This window comes from Eubalaena glacialis, chromosome 3, assembly GCF_028564815.1.
Source record: "Eubalaena glacialis isolate mEubGla1 chromosome 3, mEubGla1.1.hap2.+ XY, whole genome shotgun sequence".
Classification (NCBI taxonomy): Eukaryota; Metazoa; Chordata; class Mammalia; order Artiodactyla; family Balaenidae; genus Eubalaena; species Eubalaena glacialis.
The window spans coordinates 104,149,700-104,164,828 of NC_083718.1; the positions used below are offsets into that span (position 1 = coordinate 104,149,700).

General features: G+C 32.2%; 1 protein-coding gene across 2 annotated transcripts in view; it reads left to right on the forward strand.

Annotated features, from left to right (window-relative positions):
• Positions 1 to 14,648, forward strand: part of COL11A1 (collagen type XI alpha 1 chain) — a 212,859-nt gene extending 198,211 nt beyond the window's left edge. For both annotated transcript variants that reach the window (XM_061183781.1, XM_061183782.1), the window contains 10 exons: positions 2,425 to 2,478; positions 3,370 to 3,477; positions 3,970 to 4,023; positions 4,128 to 4,163; positions 4,258 to 4,311; positions 5,826 to 6,075; positions 8,758 to 8,870; positions 10,325 to 10,393; positions 12,544 to 12,777; positions 14,026 to 14,648. In XM_061183781.1, the coding sequence (XP_061039764.1) occupies positions 2,425 to 2,478; positions 3,370 to 3,477; positions 3,970 to 4,023; positions 4,128 to 4,163; positions 4,258 to 4,311; positions 5,826 to 6,075; positions 8,758 to 8,870; positions 10,325 to 10,393; positions 12,544 to 12,777; positions 14,026 to 14,172 (1,119 nt within the window). In that variant the 3' untranslated portion in view covers positions 14,173 to 14,648. The remainder of the gene's footprint in view (positions 1 to 2,424; positions 2,479 to 3,369; positions 3,478 to 3,969; positions 4,024 to 4,127; positions 4,164 to 4,257; positions 4,312 to 5,825; positions 6,076 to 8,757; positions 8,871 to 10,324; positions 10,394 to 12,543; positions 12,778 to 14,025) is intronic.
• Positions 14,649 to 15,129: the final 481 nt, after the last annotated feature.

Sequence of the window (15,129 nt, forward strand, 5' to 3'; positions counted from 1 at the left end):
TATTAGAACAATTTTTTCATGCTTTTTTATGCCCCCTTGTTCTAACATATAGAACGTTTGGCATCTATCCTGATGGTCACATGACCTCAAGGAATTATTTTATTATTTCTATTGCTCATTTATATTATTCCTTTAAAATTGTGCTATCATACAACATTATTTTCCTAACCAATAATTCACCAAACCTTTCTGATGAGATGAGAAAAAAGTAGATGCAAAATATACTTACTTAATTTTAAAATTATTAAACTAGTAATACTAAATAGGTAATGTTTTTATTTTAAAATAAATGACATCCTTTATGCTGTTCTGATTTTCATATTGATTTAACAGATTTGGGACTTAATGCCACAGAGCCATGTTTCTCAGACCTTAATGAGTAACAAACCTGTGAAACAGATTTCTGGTCTCTAACTCTAGATTTTCAGATTCAGTTAGTCTGGATGATGCCTGTGAATTTGCTTTGCTATTATGTTCACAAATGATGCTAAGGCTGCTGGTCTGAGGATCACACTTTGAGATCATCCACTCTGATATAGTGTTAGCAAATGAGATGAAAGTCCAGTGTTAAAACCTAGCCTTAGAATATTCCTGAAAGTAAATTTGGTAATTTCTTTGTAGTCTCCTTTTTGTCTACAAGAGATTTAACAAAGTGACATGATTGTTTATATTTATACAAAAGAGAATCTAAACTGAATTGATATAAACTTACATCTGAGGATTAATCATTTTCTTCTTACTAGACTATTATTAGGCACATTTACATTTAAATTACACACAATTTCTATAAAAATAATTTATCTATAGTCAATAGAATGATGTAGGGAAATTGTTCACTTTTATATCAATACTTATAGAATTTCAAATTCATTCATGAATTAAAACAAATATAAATATTTCTGATAACAGTCCAAAATACTATTGATACACAGGACTAACTTATACTAACATTATTCTTACCTTCCTCTGATATTAAGGACTTCAGTTTGAGGAGTTGACTTGAGAAACTAAGGAATGGAAAGCGCTCATCTACGCAATCTCACAGTAGCCCCTTGAGACAGGAATTATAATCCTTGGTTTACAGATGAGAGAACTGAAGTTCTCTTTGGTTAGCTAATTTAAATTGTTGATAAGAGAAGCTGGCTTCTACCCCAAGTCTATTGTATTCTGAACCCATACTTTTTAAATTACGTCATGCTTCTTGGATTAGATCCATGGCTTTTAATATATTAAATTCACAGCAATGATGGACTGAGACTCAATGTGCTCTTTCACATTGAAGACTCAAAAGTGTCTAGGTAGAGGGGAAAAAATTAATTGTGGTAGCCTTGCGGAACATACTATAGTAAAGACTAATCATATAGCTTGGTAAAAATTAAAACAATTTGATTACTAAGTGCCATGTTAAAATCATTATTAAAATTATAATTAAAATAGTTCAATTCAGTCTATATAATTCAAACTCATAGAGAAAACTCATATTTTGTCTTTGTTTCTTGATGCGGTACTTGTAGGCCGTAGTGACTCGTGTGGTGGTATTATCTGGGCCCTGGTTTCATCAGTCACATACTTACAAACCAACTGTCAGTTACATTTTTTTCTGACAGAATCTGTTGCCTGCATAGCAACTTGTTGTAATTTCAGAATAAGGATCTTATATTGTGTTGCCTTCAATTTGGAGTACACTAGTTTTTATATTTAAAAGTCTGTTTAAAAGTCATCATTATGAATATTTTCATGAGTAGGGACCAACACTAAGACTTAGTTGCTAAAATCATGCCATAATTTTCATTAAAATATAATTTAGCCTAAATGGATAAAGGTCTTATCCTTGGATTATAAAAAGGGTTAAATAATTAAAATACAGGTCTGATAATATGAGAAAAGTAAATTATCTTATCATTACATTTACAAATCATCTAGTTAAGAGATTCAATTCAGAAATTACAGCTAAAAATAGTATCTTGGGAGTTTATTTAGGAAAAATGATTAACAATGGTCAGTTGACTGTCAAAAGTTTATTGAGGTTTTTTCTTTAAATTTTACTGGAAATATTGTAACCTTTGAATGTGAGTTTAACAGAGAAATATTCGATTAAATGAATGTATAACTTGGAAACCTCTTCTTCTAAAATTAGTGTAATTAAAAATGCATCTTTTCTTTCAACTGAAAAACCATATAAATCATGCCCTATTTCTAACTTCATATTTATTTAATCAAACTTATCAATATTATGTTTTATTATTATGGTTAACTGTCAAACTGTGGAGTTATAAACACATAAAATTATTTAGAATCCTGAAAAATAAACAGTGGTCATTATTAGTTATTTTGAACCCTATCATATTATCAAAACCAACTTGCCCAGTGGATAGTAATATGATTCTCTAATTTGTAACTACTCTATGTATGTTTATTATTTAGGGGCCTCCTGGCTTACCTGGTCTCAAAGGTGACCCTGGCTCCAAGGGTGAGAAGGTGAGAGTAAAAGAATGTGTTATTACAATGTTGATTTCTTAATAGCAGAGACAATAATGTTGCAGACTAATATCACTCAAAAGGAAATTTCAAGGAATACCTTTGTCATCCTAACCAAGGAAAAAGTTATCAGTCCTTAGCTTCCAAGATGAATTTAGAAAAGAGAAAATATACAAAGTAATAGTGAAAAATGTACCAGAATTCAGTGTTAAAGTTCTCAATGTTCCTTTGTAGGAACCATATGGAGAAAGCATATGGTTATACTAAAATAACTATTCAGAAAATAAACAGATAGAATAACAAAATGGTCATTTTTTATGTTTTTAAACATGAAAATAAAAAATTTAAACTAGACTATCTTTCAGATGGTGATTTGAAAGATATGTATGCTCTGTTGCATCAAATAAAGAAAATAAAACATTTTTAGAATGGCATTAATATTTTTAAAACTACTTTTAAATCTTTAAATGTTTCTTAGTTGCTGCAAAATTTGTGAAGGATAGAAATCGTTTCATATAAAATAAGATGCTTTTTAAAATAATGAATTTTCAGTTGTTTGTTTCACCAATATTATATGTAGTCATTATTAGTCTTTTAGTTGAAGGAATTCCCTTTAAGTAAATGTAACACTGAAGGGGATATTTTTAGAAAAAATTTTCTCAATAATATTCCCAACCCTTAATAAAGGTCTCACTTAATGTAATCAGTAAATGATTCTGTTAGGTGAGGGGAAAGAGGTTCTTAATCCTATATTTCATTCAGAAAGGGTTAAAGTTTTTATCTAATTTTTTACTCTTATGTTTCATAAATTTAATGTGCAATTATTTTATGACTATAATTTAATATATGTTTGTAATTTATATATTGTTAAACTTTCTTTGCCTTTCAAAGGGGCATCCTGGTTTAATTGGCCTGATTGGTCCTCCAGGAGAACAAGGTGAAAAGGGTGACAGAGGACTCCCTGGAACTCAAGGCTCTACAGGAGCAAAAGGGGATGGAGTGAGTAAAGATATAAATTATTTTCCTACTCCTTTCCAATCATACACTCACACACCTGCAGGCATTCCTTTAAACATGACCTAGGAAGTGATTTAGAGCATCTTAATCTCCTTAAGTCAATGGTGTTTTCAAAAAGAAATTTATTTAACCTTAGAGTAAATAAAGAAAAATATGACTTAAGTTAGAAACCATAAAAATTATAGTTCAATATTTAATTACAAAAACATTTATTGAATCCCCAACACATGCAAATCATTATTCTGAAGGCTGCAGGAATGTAAAGACATATGTGTAGAGAGGGAGACATTGCAGCAAAATGGACAAAAATACAGCTCATCTTGCAAAAGTTATTTCTCAGATTCACAATGGAAGATTTTAGGCCATTCTTATGTACTTTTGCATTGTCTAAATTTTGCAATGTGTGTTGTTATGCAACATATGAAAATGGAATCGCTGAGAAAAACTCTTTAATTTGGATGATTCTCTCTGTAGGGTATTCCAGGCCCTGCTGGTCCCATAGGTCCACCTGGTCCTCCAGGCTTACCAGTAAGTACAAAACAAAAGAATTTTATAAAGTAAACTTATAAATATACCAAAGAGACGCACATGATCCAGATTTTTATGTGTACTTTTGCCTTTGCATTTTCCAGGGTCCTCAAGGTCCAAAGGGTACCAAAGGCTCTACTGTAAGTACCTTTCTCTTTGGCATCTAAATTTTTCAGTGACACCTACTCAAGTGCCTTGTTCTCTATTTATGTTGTTCCTTATTCTTTCTAACAGGGACCTGCTGGCCAGAAGGGTGACAGTGGTCTTCCAGGGCCTCCTGGGCCTCCGGTAAGTGCATGGTAAAAAGCGTGATATTCTGACAGTTAGCACCCTGAGACTGCCAGCGATTTCTCTGAATTTATAAGAAGGATGAAAAAGCATATTCTGTCAAAGTGCTGATTTTCTAGGAAATAGCAACTACCTTAATTAAGTACTCAGGTCTACATGCCAACACTTGTCTTTTAATTGGCTTCGCTCTTTGAATGTAAAGATACCTTAACTATTATAATAATCTTGCTTTTATTAGTTTTTCAAGAAAATCATGTATTTTTCATGTCACATTTTCATGAAAGCAACTGGTTGTATGCCACAAAGATACATTAATACCTGACTAGGAATAAAAACAAAAGTTCAGATGCTTGACATTTTTTTTCCTACTGCATATAATGATAATAATAAAAGCAATGATAATAGCTACCACTTTTTAGCACTGACATTTTCCAGGCTTCACACAAGCCTGTTAGATCCATGTGAAAAAATTTGAGGCTTCCTTCTTGAACTTGTTTCCAAGTTATATGTGTATTAGTTTGCTAGGATGGCAATAACAAAGTACCACAAACTACATGGCTCAAATAATAGAAATGTGTTATCTAATAGTTCTAGAAGCCAGAAGTCTTAGATCAAAGTGTCAGCTCATTGGTGTCTTCTGAGGGGTGGGGGGTAAACATCTGTTAGAGAACTCTCTCCTTGGCTTGTAGATGGCTCTCTTCTCCTTGTGTCTCCTCACATGGTCTTCTGTCTATGTGTATCTCTGTGCCCAGATTTTTTTATTTTAGAAGGATACCGGTCGTATTGGAAGAGGACCCACCCTTATGCCCTCATTTCAGTTTATTAATTATATCTACAGCCACCTCATTTCTAAATAAGGTCTTCCTCTGAGTTACTGCGGCTTAGGACTTCCACGTATGAATTTTTGTGGGACACAGTTCAATCCATAACAATACGGATTAACTATTTGGCGTAGTTCTACTCTTACACATATGTAAATTCAAGTCTGATTGCACTTCTTTTAATTTTGTTTATTTATAAAGTTATAGATGTTTGGAACCAGCTAATGTGTATTTTTAAACATGATATGAATTATTTTCAAGCACAATAGACAACTCATTATATAGCACAAGAACTTTAAATTGTTGTTTTAAGCTTCAGAGATTAAAATCTAGTTGCAGAGAAAGGACATGTAAATGAGGACTAATTAATAAATAAGAAAGTAATGGATATAACATATGTACACACAAATCTGTGCTATGTTACATGTATATAAAAAGGTCCAGAAATCGTCTGAATTTTGTGCCTACCTCAATATCTCCACTAGATTCTTTTTAAAAGAATTCACAAAGTTTATATATAAAGAGATATATGTACATAATCCATGTATTTTAGCAATTAAACATCGAAAATAGGGAAAACAGTGAAAAGTTAAACTATAAGTTCTTATAACAATAACATAAACAGTAATAACTAATATCTGCAGAATATTTTACCTTAGGACACGGTTACATGCACATCCATCTCTTTTACAGGGTCCACCGGGTGAAGTCATACAGCCTTTACCAATCTTGTCACCCAAAAAAACAAGAAGGCATACAGAAAGCATGCAATCAGATGCAGGTGATAATATTCTGGATTACAATGATGGAATGGAGGAAATATTTGGTTCCCTCAATTCCTTGAAACAAGACATTGAGCATATGAAGTTTCCAATGGGTACACAGACCAGCCCAGCCCGAACTTGCAAAGATCTGCAACTCAGCCATCCTGACTTCCCAGATGGTATGTTAATAATACATGACCAAGCAAATGTACTGAGCCTCTAAAAGTTACCAAGGTGCATTGTCAGCTCATTAATTCTAGTTAAATGTTTAATATAGTCTCTAATAAAACGAGAGTGAACGATTATTAACTCCAATCTTGTAGACAGAAAAAGTCATTTACACTGTAAAACAAGGTCTGCTCTGGAAAATCTTTGACTTGTTAAGCAAGGTTTCATTAAATTATGACAAGTTCATTTTGGATGATTATAGATAACACAAATGTAATTTGACTTGTAATAACCATCACAGAATGGGTTTGATGTGTGTACACACATGTGCATGTTACTATATTTATATCCTATATCCTAACTTACTTTGCATTAATGATTAAAGAGCGTAACTGAATCATATGTGACCTATCAGTTTAGCAATGATTTGATGAACAGAATATTTAAGAATTAGGATAGTTTGAGGCAAAAATTTATTTCACTGATCCATGAATAACCAGAACAACTGTGAACAATTTATTTGTAATAATAATCAGGATAATTTTTTTTACCTATTATTTGACAAAACTTTTACATACCCATTCTGAGAAGGAAACAGTTCCAAGTATCCTAAGTTAAGTGACTAACTCACACAATACTAAACCAACAAGGGGCAGATCTATATCTGATTTTAAATCTCCCACTTTATGTGGAAATACTTTGCCACTCTGTTTACTTGTGGGACTACATTATTTCCCACTATCGATCATATAATGAATGTTGTAACTGAGATCTAAATAACTCAGTATAGATAGAAAAGTTTCACGCAATTCAGGAAGAGACATTTTTTATGACAAAGAATGTCTTAAAATCTCCTATCTTAATCAAGCACAGCCTGTTAAAAGGAAAACACAGGTAATTATTAAGGGTGCTTTACAAACTGCTATCAAATGTATTCAAATTTATAATATATTTATTTGAAAAAGATACATTTAGTTTCATATTAATTCAGTGATTTATAAGAATGACCCAAACTTCTGATCTAGCTAATATAATCATACATATGTGACTGAAAATCAAATGTAAAAGATGACAGCATGTACTGACAACATAAAACAATGTGTGATTAATTAGAACCTGAGAAGTCAAGAAAAAAATTTTGTAAATTTTGAGGATGGAAAGCTCACTATGGACTATAGTTCCCTGTGATTTCCACATATTAACTAGCTTTATTAATTCTTTAATTAATTAAATTTTAATTAATTACAATTAAATATTTATTTATTAATTTATTGGTGCCAGGCACTGTTATTCATGCAGAGATTCACAGATAAATAGAAAGAATAATGCCCTCGGGCTACTATTGTGTAATGATGGAGACAGGTAAACCATAAGTATTTATAATAGCAAATTATGACAGATACAGATTTCCTCTGCTATCCAAAATTAGAGGGTTCCTATGAAATCTTTTGCAAGCTGAAATGGCATGAAGCCATAAAGGTATCTTAGTAATTAAGTATATGTTATTTGAAAGAATATTTAGTAACAATGTTGACTGAATAAGACAAGATAAAAATAATGCTTACCATATAATTCAAAATTATATATTCTTTAAAACCCTAAGAAATATCAAAGATTAAGAGTGGCTATTCCAGTTGGTAAAATCTTTGATGATTTTTATTTTCTTTTATAAATTTTTCCTGTGAATTTCAATTTGTTCCAGATGTGAACTTATTAGTGGCGTGATCAGAGAAAGTGTAAATTTTTTTGTTAAAGAATTTATTTCAAAAAGCAAACTGGCATTGGATTTTCAGGAGTTCCAGTACTAAGCTAAGCATTTGGAGCTTTTAAGTTGTTCAAAGTTCACAATCAGTGGATTGACATAATTCAAATTAATATTTGAAACGGTGGCAGCATGAAAAATGGTAGGAGGAAAGCAAAGTAATCATCACATGTATATCAAGTCTGTCTCCCAATAATTCTTGTTTAATAAAAACCCCATTGTCTATTACTTAAGGGATAACTTTTTGTCAGCCCCACTACTTACCATCTTTACTCACCTAACACCAAATTAATCGTCGTGGTCATTCACATGATAAAATTTGTTCTGTACCATTTAGATAATAGAATTAATAGCAAACTGCATTTAAATATATAAAATAGACTTTCTTCTTAGGAGCCCATTCAAAGGGGGGGTACACATACTGCATGAAGTTTTTCCTGTAAAGTAATGCAAAAGTATGATACTTGAGGCTAAGTGGATACTCTCACCTCCATCATTACAGATAAATAAATCAAGGAAAAATATATTGATTATTATACTCAGATTACTTAAGTAGTAAATAATACATATGGTATTTAGAGTCAGGTATATCTCATCCCAATGTACTTGCAATTTATTACACATGAATAAGAGAATGTTAATATTTGAGGAGGTGGCATTTAAGCCGAAACCTAAAAGTAATAGGCATGCTAAGATTTAAAAAAAAGGATGTTCCAGGCAGAGCATATGGGAGCATTTGGCAAAGACAAAGCGTTGCTCTTTAAGTATTCAAACGTACCTCAATATGACCAAAAACATAAAAGTGATTCATGTGGAAAAAGATGAATGAATATTCATTTTTCCTTATTTCTCTAATAAAATTTGGTATATAATGTATTCAGTTTTTGGTATAAATGTATTTGTATATGACATATTTTTTTCCTACTTCCAGGTGAATATTGGATTGATCCTAACCAAGGTTGCTCAGGAGATTCCTTCAAAGTTTACTGTAATTTCACGTCTGGTGGTGAGACTTGCATTTATCCAGACAGAAAGTCAGAGGGCGTGAGTACCAATCTGTTTTGGTGGTGACTGTTGACAGTTCCTGCCATGTTTTTGCAATATTTAACTAAACAGGAAAATTATACTGTCATATTTTCATTTATCTGCTTTTCTTACAGGGTAATTAGAGCATTTCATTTGCATAAATATGAATAAGACACCAAAGTGACACACAGAGTTGACAAATACTTCTTTTCTTATTTTTTACCCAGATGTATTCTTTATGCACCTGTTTGCTCTCTAAAATTCTATGGCTTTCCATGACACAGCACAGCTGATTCTCAGATTTTAGTGCATGTGTAGTATTCTTTCCAATTACCACGTGGTAGAACTCACAGCTGTATATTATGCTCAAAATACACAATTTTATAAAGAATGATTCTTTCACATAAAATAAGAGTATTCTCTGCACTTTTGTACATTTTAAATGTTTAGTCTCTTCAAACACATTCCTTGATTTTCACCTAGCAGTATTAATACATGTGAGTTCTATCTTTAAAGCTACAGGCAAATTATTAATGTAAGGAAAGATTTTTCACTAGCATAATTACATTCTCCAAACATTTTATAGGTGTGAAATTTTGACTTTATTTGTATTGTTTTAATAAATCACATTCTTCTTAGGAAGTGGAGTAGGCATGCAGAGGCACGGAAACTCCTTAAGATCAAACAAGTAGCTTTAAGTGTGACTAATCTCTTTAGGAGAGACATTTAGTTTGTAAGTGAAGGATGGGTAGTAGGGGCAGGAGACAAAGCAACTTCTGTTTCCCAACCACACTTTGCATTTGGGGAAGCAGAATAAAGCTCCTCTAGCCCACAAAGAAATGTGGGAAAATGGAAATGCCTCCCCTTACAGGATTACTCAAATTCCCTGTAGTGAGGCCTATATACTTAGTGAGGCCTATATACCTTTATTTTTGCTGATCTTTGTAAAGCAAAACAATAAATTCGGATCTATAAAAATTTCTAAACATTCTCCCCAGCAGGGAATAATGGGCTTGCTTCCTGCCAATGACTTTTCCATAGCATCCCTCCCTGAGTTACTAGCTGGATGCTTCAGGATGCCTCCCTTGGCTGTGAAATACTCACGGTATCTGCCTTGATGGCAGATGCCAGCTGGCATTGTGAGGGTTTCCTTTGCAAGGGGTTACCTAAGAGTTCCACCCATGTCCCCTACAGCCAACCCTTAGTATGCCTTTACCAAGTTATTTCCCACCCCCTTCTTTTTGAGCAATTAAAGAAAACAGGAAAAAAAAAAAATGACTCAGTCTTCATTAAATTGGAATTCACAAGCTCTATCTCAAATTTTGCTCTTTATCTCATTTTGTATAATCCAGGGTAGACCATTTTAAAAACTCTTTAACATCCTAGTCTTACTGAAAATTACTGATATATACATAAACAATACTGTTCATAATTTTAACCTACCTTCTAATTTTCCTGTTCCTTTGCAACAGGTAAGAATTTCATCATGGCCAAAGGAGAAACCAAGAAGCTGGTTTAGTGAATTTAAGAGAGGAAAACTGGTATGTTATTACCTCAGCATGAAGTGGTTTATTTTGAACCTCGTACATAATACAAGTTCAAATTATATAATCTCTAGACCCTTACTGTGAAAGTCTAAATTATACAAAGCAGGATTCCATGTATTCCCTAGTTTGCTCTATCTAAATCTTAGACCACTTTGTGTTTTTTTTGTTTTTTTAATTTTTATTGGAGTATAGCTGCTTTACAATGTTGTGTCAGTTTCTACTGCACAGCAAAGTAAATCAGCTATACGTATACATATATCCCCTCTTTTTTGGATTTCCTTCCCATTTAGGTCACCATAGAGCATTGAGTAGAGTTCCCTGTGCTATACAGTAGGTTCTCATAGTTATCTATTGTATACATAGTATCAGTAGTGTATATATGTCAATCCCAATCTCCCAATTCCTCCCACCTCCCTCTTAGACCACTTTGGTATTTTAGAGAGAAGTCTAAAATTTTTGTATCAAAATAAATGGAAATATATTAAATTTACTGAAATATTAAGATCAAATAAAGTATGCATTTCCCTAAGTACCTGAGATAGAGATCATAAAAATGGATTATGTTAGAAATATCAGATATAGAAAATATAATGTCTATTTAGTATCTCTGACCCTATTTCATTTCCGCTATACTTGAAAACTAATTTATTCTTTGTTTGCAATTTCAGTAAGAACTTTTGGAATGTGAAATGTTTTTTTCCTATAGTTACATCTGGAAATAAAGTTAACTGACTGACCTGACCTTTTATGTATTGTAGCACAAGTTTACTTAAAGATTTCCATACAATTACCAGTTCGTGATCAATCATTTTATAGAGATTTTAAGATTGGATGCCAAAACTAAATTTGCATTTAAGAGCTGTTTAAAAATATATTTGTGTTTAAAATGTTAATTATAATGTATTTAAATGAACGTTTTTCAGTTATTCAGATAATTATTCAATAGTTTAACATTCTTTAAAAAAGGTATTATTTTCCATTGATGACTATTTACACAGTTATTATCCTATAAGAACCTACACATATGAGTGAAGTTCTCCACTTGACATAACTGTCTAGTTCAGTCTTCCAGTCACATATTAAATATCCATGTTACATTTGTATCTTTGTATGAAATAAAGATACATGCACAGATAGAACTCTGTGTGTGGTTTTATTTTTTGCTGCTTTGTTTTGTTTTCCTTAGAGTGGATTTCCCAGTTATTGTTTTTTTTTTTCTCCAACCTCTCAAGGATCCTCATCATCTGAACTGTTTATCAGTAAGAATTAAGTAAAATCAACAAAAAGGAGGAAAGTCACAGATAACTGCCTTTATATTGAGTGAATCTATAATCTGGGTGAATTGCTTAATTTTTTTTAAAATATAGGTTTATGTTTCAGCTGATCCCAGATACTTTATTTATATCCAATAAAACAAATTATGAGCTTGACAAATGAGTTCTTAATAATTTGCAATTAAGACTGTTTTCCTGCTCTAAATACAAAATAAGTATTTCCTGACAACAAATATTCACTTGCGTGTCTTGGGCAATATGCTTGGTCCTGGTGATACAATGATGAATATAAGTACATCATCTAAGAACAAACAAACAAGCAGGTCTGTGCTGAAAATTAGAAGACCAAAAACCTCTTTGAAGACTGTGCCGCCAAAATGAAAAATTCAGGAACATGTTGAAAAATTTGTCAAGTAGATACATTAGGAAAATAGGTGAAATCAAACAACATAAAAATAGTTAACCTTTGCATTGCACTGAGATTCCTCAGTTTTCATTTTTACTATATTACCACTCTATTATTTAAAAAGATACACAAATATAATGAAAGATTTCTTGGAAACAAAGGCATTTTTTGTAATACTTACTGACTGATTAGGAAACTGAAGTATATATAGAAGTAAAGTGATTTTTTTCCAAAATAAGTATTGCTGACAGTACCTAAGGTGGGAATACATCCTGATTGCATAAAGTCCTCTATCTGGGTCTTCTGACTCTCAATGCATACTTTCTTTCATTAAGTGAAAATGGGTCTGTTGATGCATCCACACGCTTCTGGGATCACAGTTCACTGTTGACAGTGATTTTATTCTTTTATAACAGAAAAGAGGAAAAGAGTCTTTATGTGTCTCTTTATTCTCTTATTCCCAGCTTTCATATTTAGATGTGGAAGGCAATTCCATTAATATGGTGCAAATGACATTCCTGAAACTGCTGACTGCTTCTGCTCGGCAAAATTTCACCTACAGCTGTCATCAGTCAGCAGCCTGGTACGATGTGTCATCAGGAAGCTATGACAAAGCACTTCGGTTCCTGGGATCGAATGATGAGGAGATGTCCTATGACAACAACCCTTACATCAAAGCCTTATATGATGGCTGTGCGGTGAGTATAATCTCTGCTTGCCTTCTTTCACAGAGGTGAGAAGCAGTGTGTAACCATTCCACTTTGGCCCTAAGTCAGATTTCTCTCATGAAGTGGATGTCAATTGTTATTAAGATTTGATGCTTAACACTGACATATTAAAGTATATTAGAGACCACTAATATTCACACACAAACACACACAGAGACACAGAAACTCTGAAACATACATATAGACACATTTTTAAAGTCATAGCAGAAGGTAGTCTTGGATCATATGTTATTTTTATGGAATTATTCCTGATATTTCAATACTATTACAGCTAGATACTCCTGAAATGAAAAAAAAAAAGAAAAAATCAAGAGTCTTATTTCATTTGCCTCCTTAATTCATGACTCTAAAATGACAGATAAAGGAATCATCATTATACTGTTTATACCATAGATAATTCTTACCCCTGTATTTTGCTTATAGGGGCATGCTTATTGGTACTATGTTACAACAATTTAGACAGTTATTATCATTTTGTTATTTTTATCCTCTGGAACTGTCTTTCTCACACATATGGTAATTTCGTAAGAGCAAATGACCAATAGAGCATCCTAAAAAGCTTGTTGTCTTAGCTGATGAGTGAAGAGAAGTCACAATTACAAATAAACAAAGTGAGTAGGTTACACATAGATCAAAGAAGAGACCATAATGCATGTAAAAGGAGAAAGGGTTTAGGATTTCCCGATATAATGCATTGATAATTATTCATAAAATTAATACATAGCAATAGAAATGCTTCAACTTTAGACTTCTTGCATTATAATTCCTATACTGTGTTCAAATTTTTCTTAGCAAATTTGTCTATGTGTGTGTGTATATACATATATATTTATGTGTGTGTATATATACATATAAGAATTATTATAATAATGGTAAGGATATATTATTTATGTAAGGGTATGACCCAGTACCAATATCAGTTTTCATGTTAAAATGTATTTTTCAGTTCAGTAAGATTCTCTCCAACTCTGCAGTATATTAGAGTATTATCTTGAGTAATTATGGCTAAGTATTAAATACCGTCAACTTTCAAAATTTAAAAATACATATGACATCAGTGATAACAAGAAGAGTTAATTACTACAAAGATAATGGCAAATTTGTTTTCCACTCTCTTCTTTCTTACCTTCTTATGTCCACTCAGAAGCTTAAGAAAAAATAACATATCTTAAAAATATAAAATGATTGTATAACTTTTATCTCTGCTTAACTTTACAGTCCAGAAAAGGCTATGAAAAGACTGTGATTGAAATCAATACACCGAAAATTGACCAAGTACCTATCGTTGATGTAATGATCAATGACTTTGGTGATCAGAATCAGAAGTTTGGATTTGAAGTTGGTCCTGTTTGTTTTCTTGGCTAAGATTAGGACAAAGAACATATGAAATCAACAGAAAATATACCTTGGGGCCACCAACCCATTTTATGCCACATGCAAGTTTTGAATAAGAATGGTGTAGAAAATAACTTGCTACGTATATATGTACCAATTAGGAAATATTGATGCCCTTGTGGGAGCAGAATCACATGACAAAAGCTTTGAAAATCATAAAAATATAAGATAGTGTGGCTAAGATGGAAACAGGCCTTATTCTTGATTCCCAATTTTCATCTCTTCTTTTCCTATTTGGATTTCTTTGGTGCTGTAGAAAAAAAAAAAGAGAAAAATATATATTCATAAAAGACATGGTGCTCATTCCCATCCATCAAGGATGTGCTAAAACAGTGTGTTTAATAAATTGTAATTATTTTATGTACAGTTCTATACTGTTATCTCTGTGTCCATTTCCAAAACTTGCATGTGCCTCTGAATTCCATCTGACTCTAATTTTATGAAAACTGCAGAACTATGATGGCAATAAATACATGTATCAAGAAAAAATAAAGTTGCAATTTCTGATGACTCTAATTCCCTTTCTTTGATGAATAATAAAATGCCTTTGTATATATTGATGTTGAAGAGTTCAATTATTTGATGTCGCCAACAAATTTCTCAGAGGGCAAAACCTGGAAGACTTTTGGAAGCACACTCCGATCAACGCTTCTCTACTGATCGTAATTTTGCTGAATTTCAGCCAAAAACATCATGCATTTTAATGCTTTATTCAACGCTATACCTCAATCTTTTTCTTTTCAGAGTCCAGGATTTCACAGGATACTTGTATACGTGGAAAATAAGCAAGTTTATATTTTTGGACAGGAAAATATGTATGAGAAGCTGTTTTAACAAATTGATGCCTCCATCGAGCAGTCAATCAGATGTACAGTTTTTTTTACTACCTTATCATTGTTTTCAGTGTGCTTCAACCACTGAGGTTAA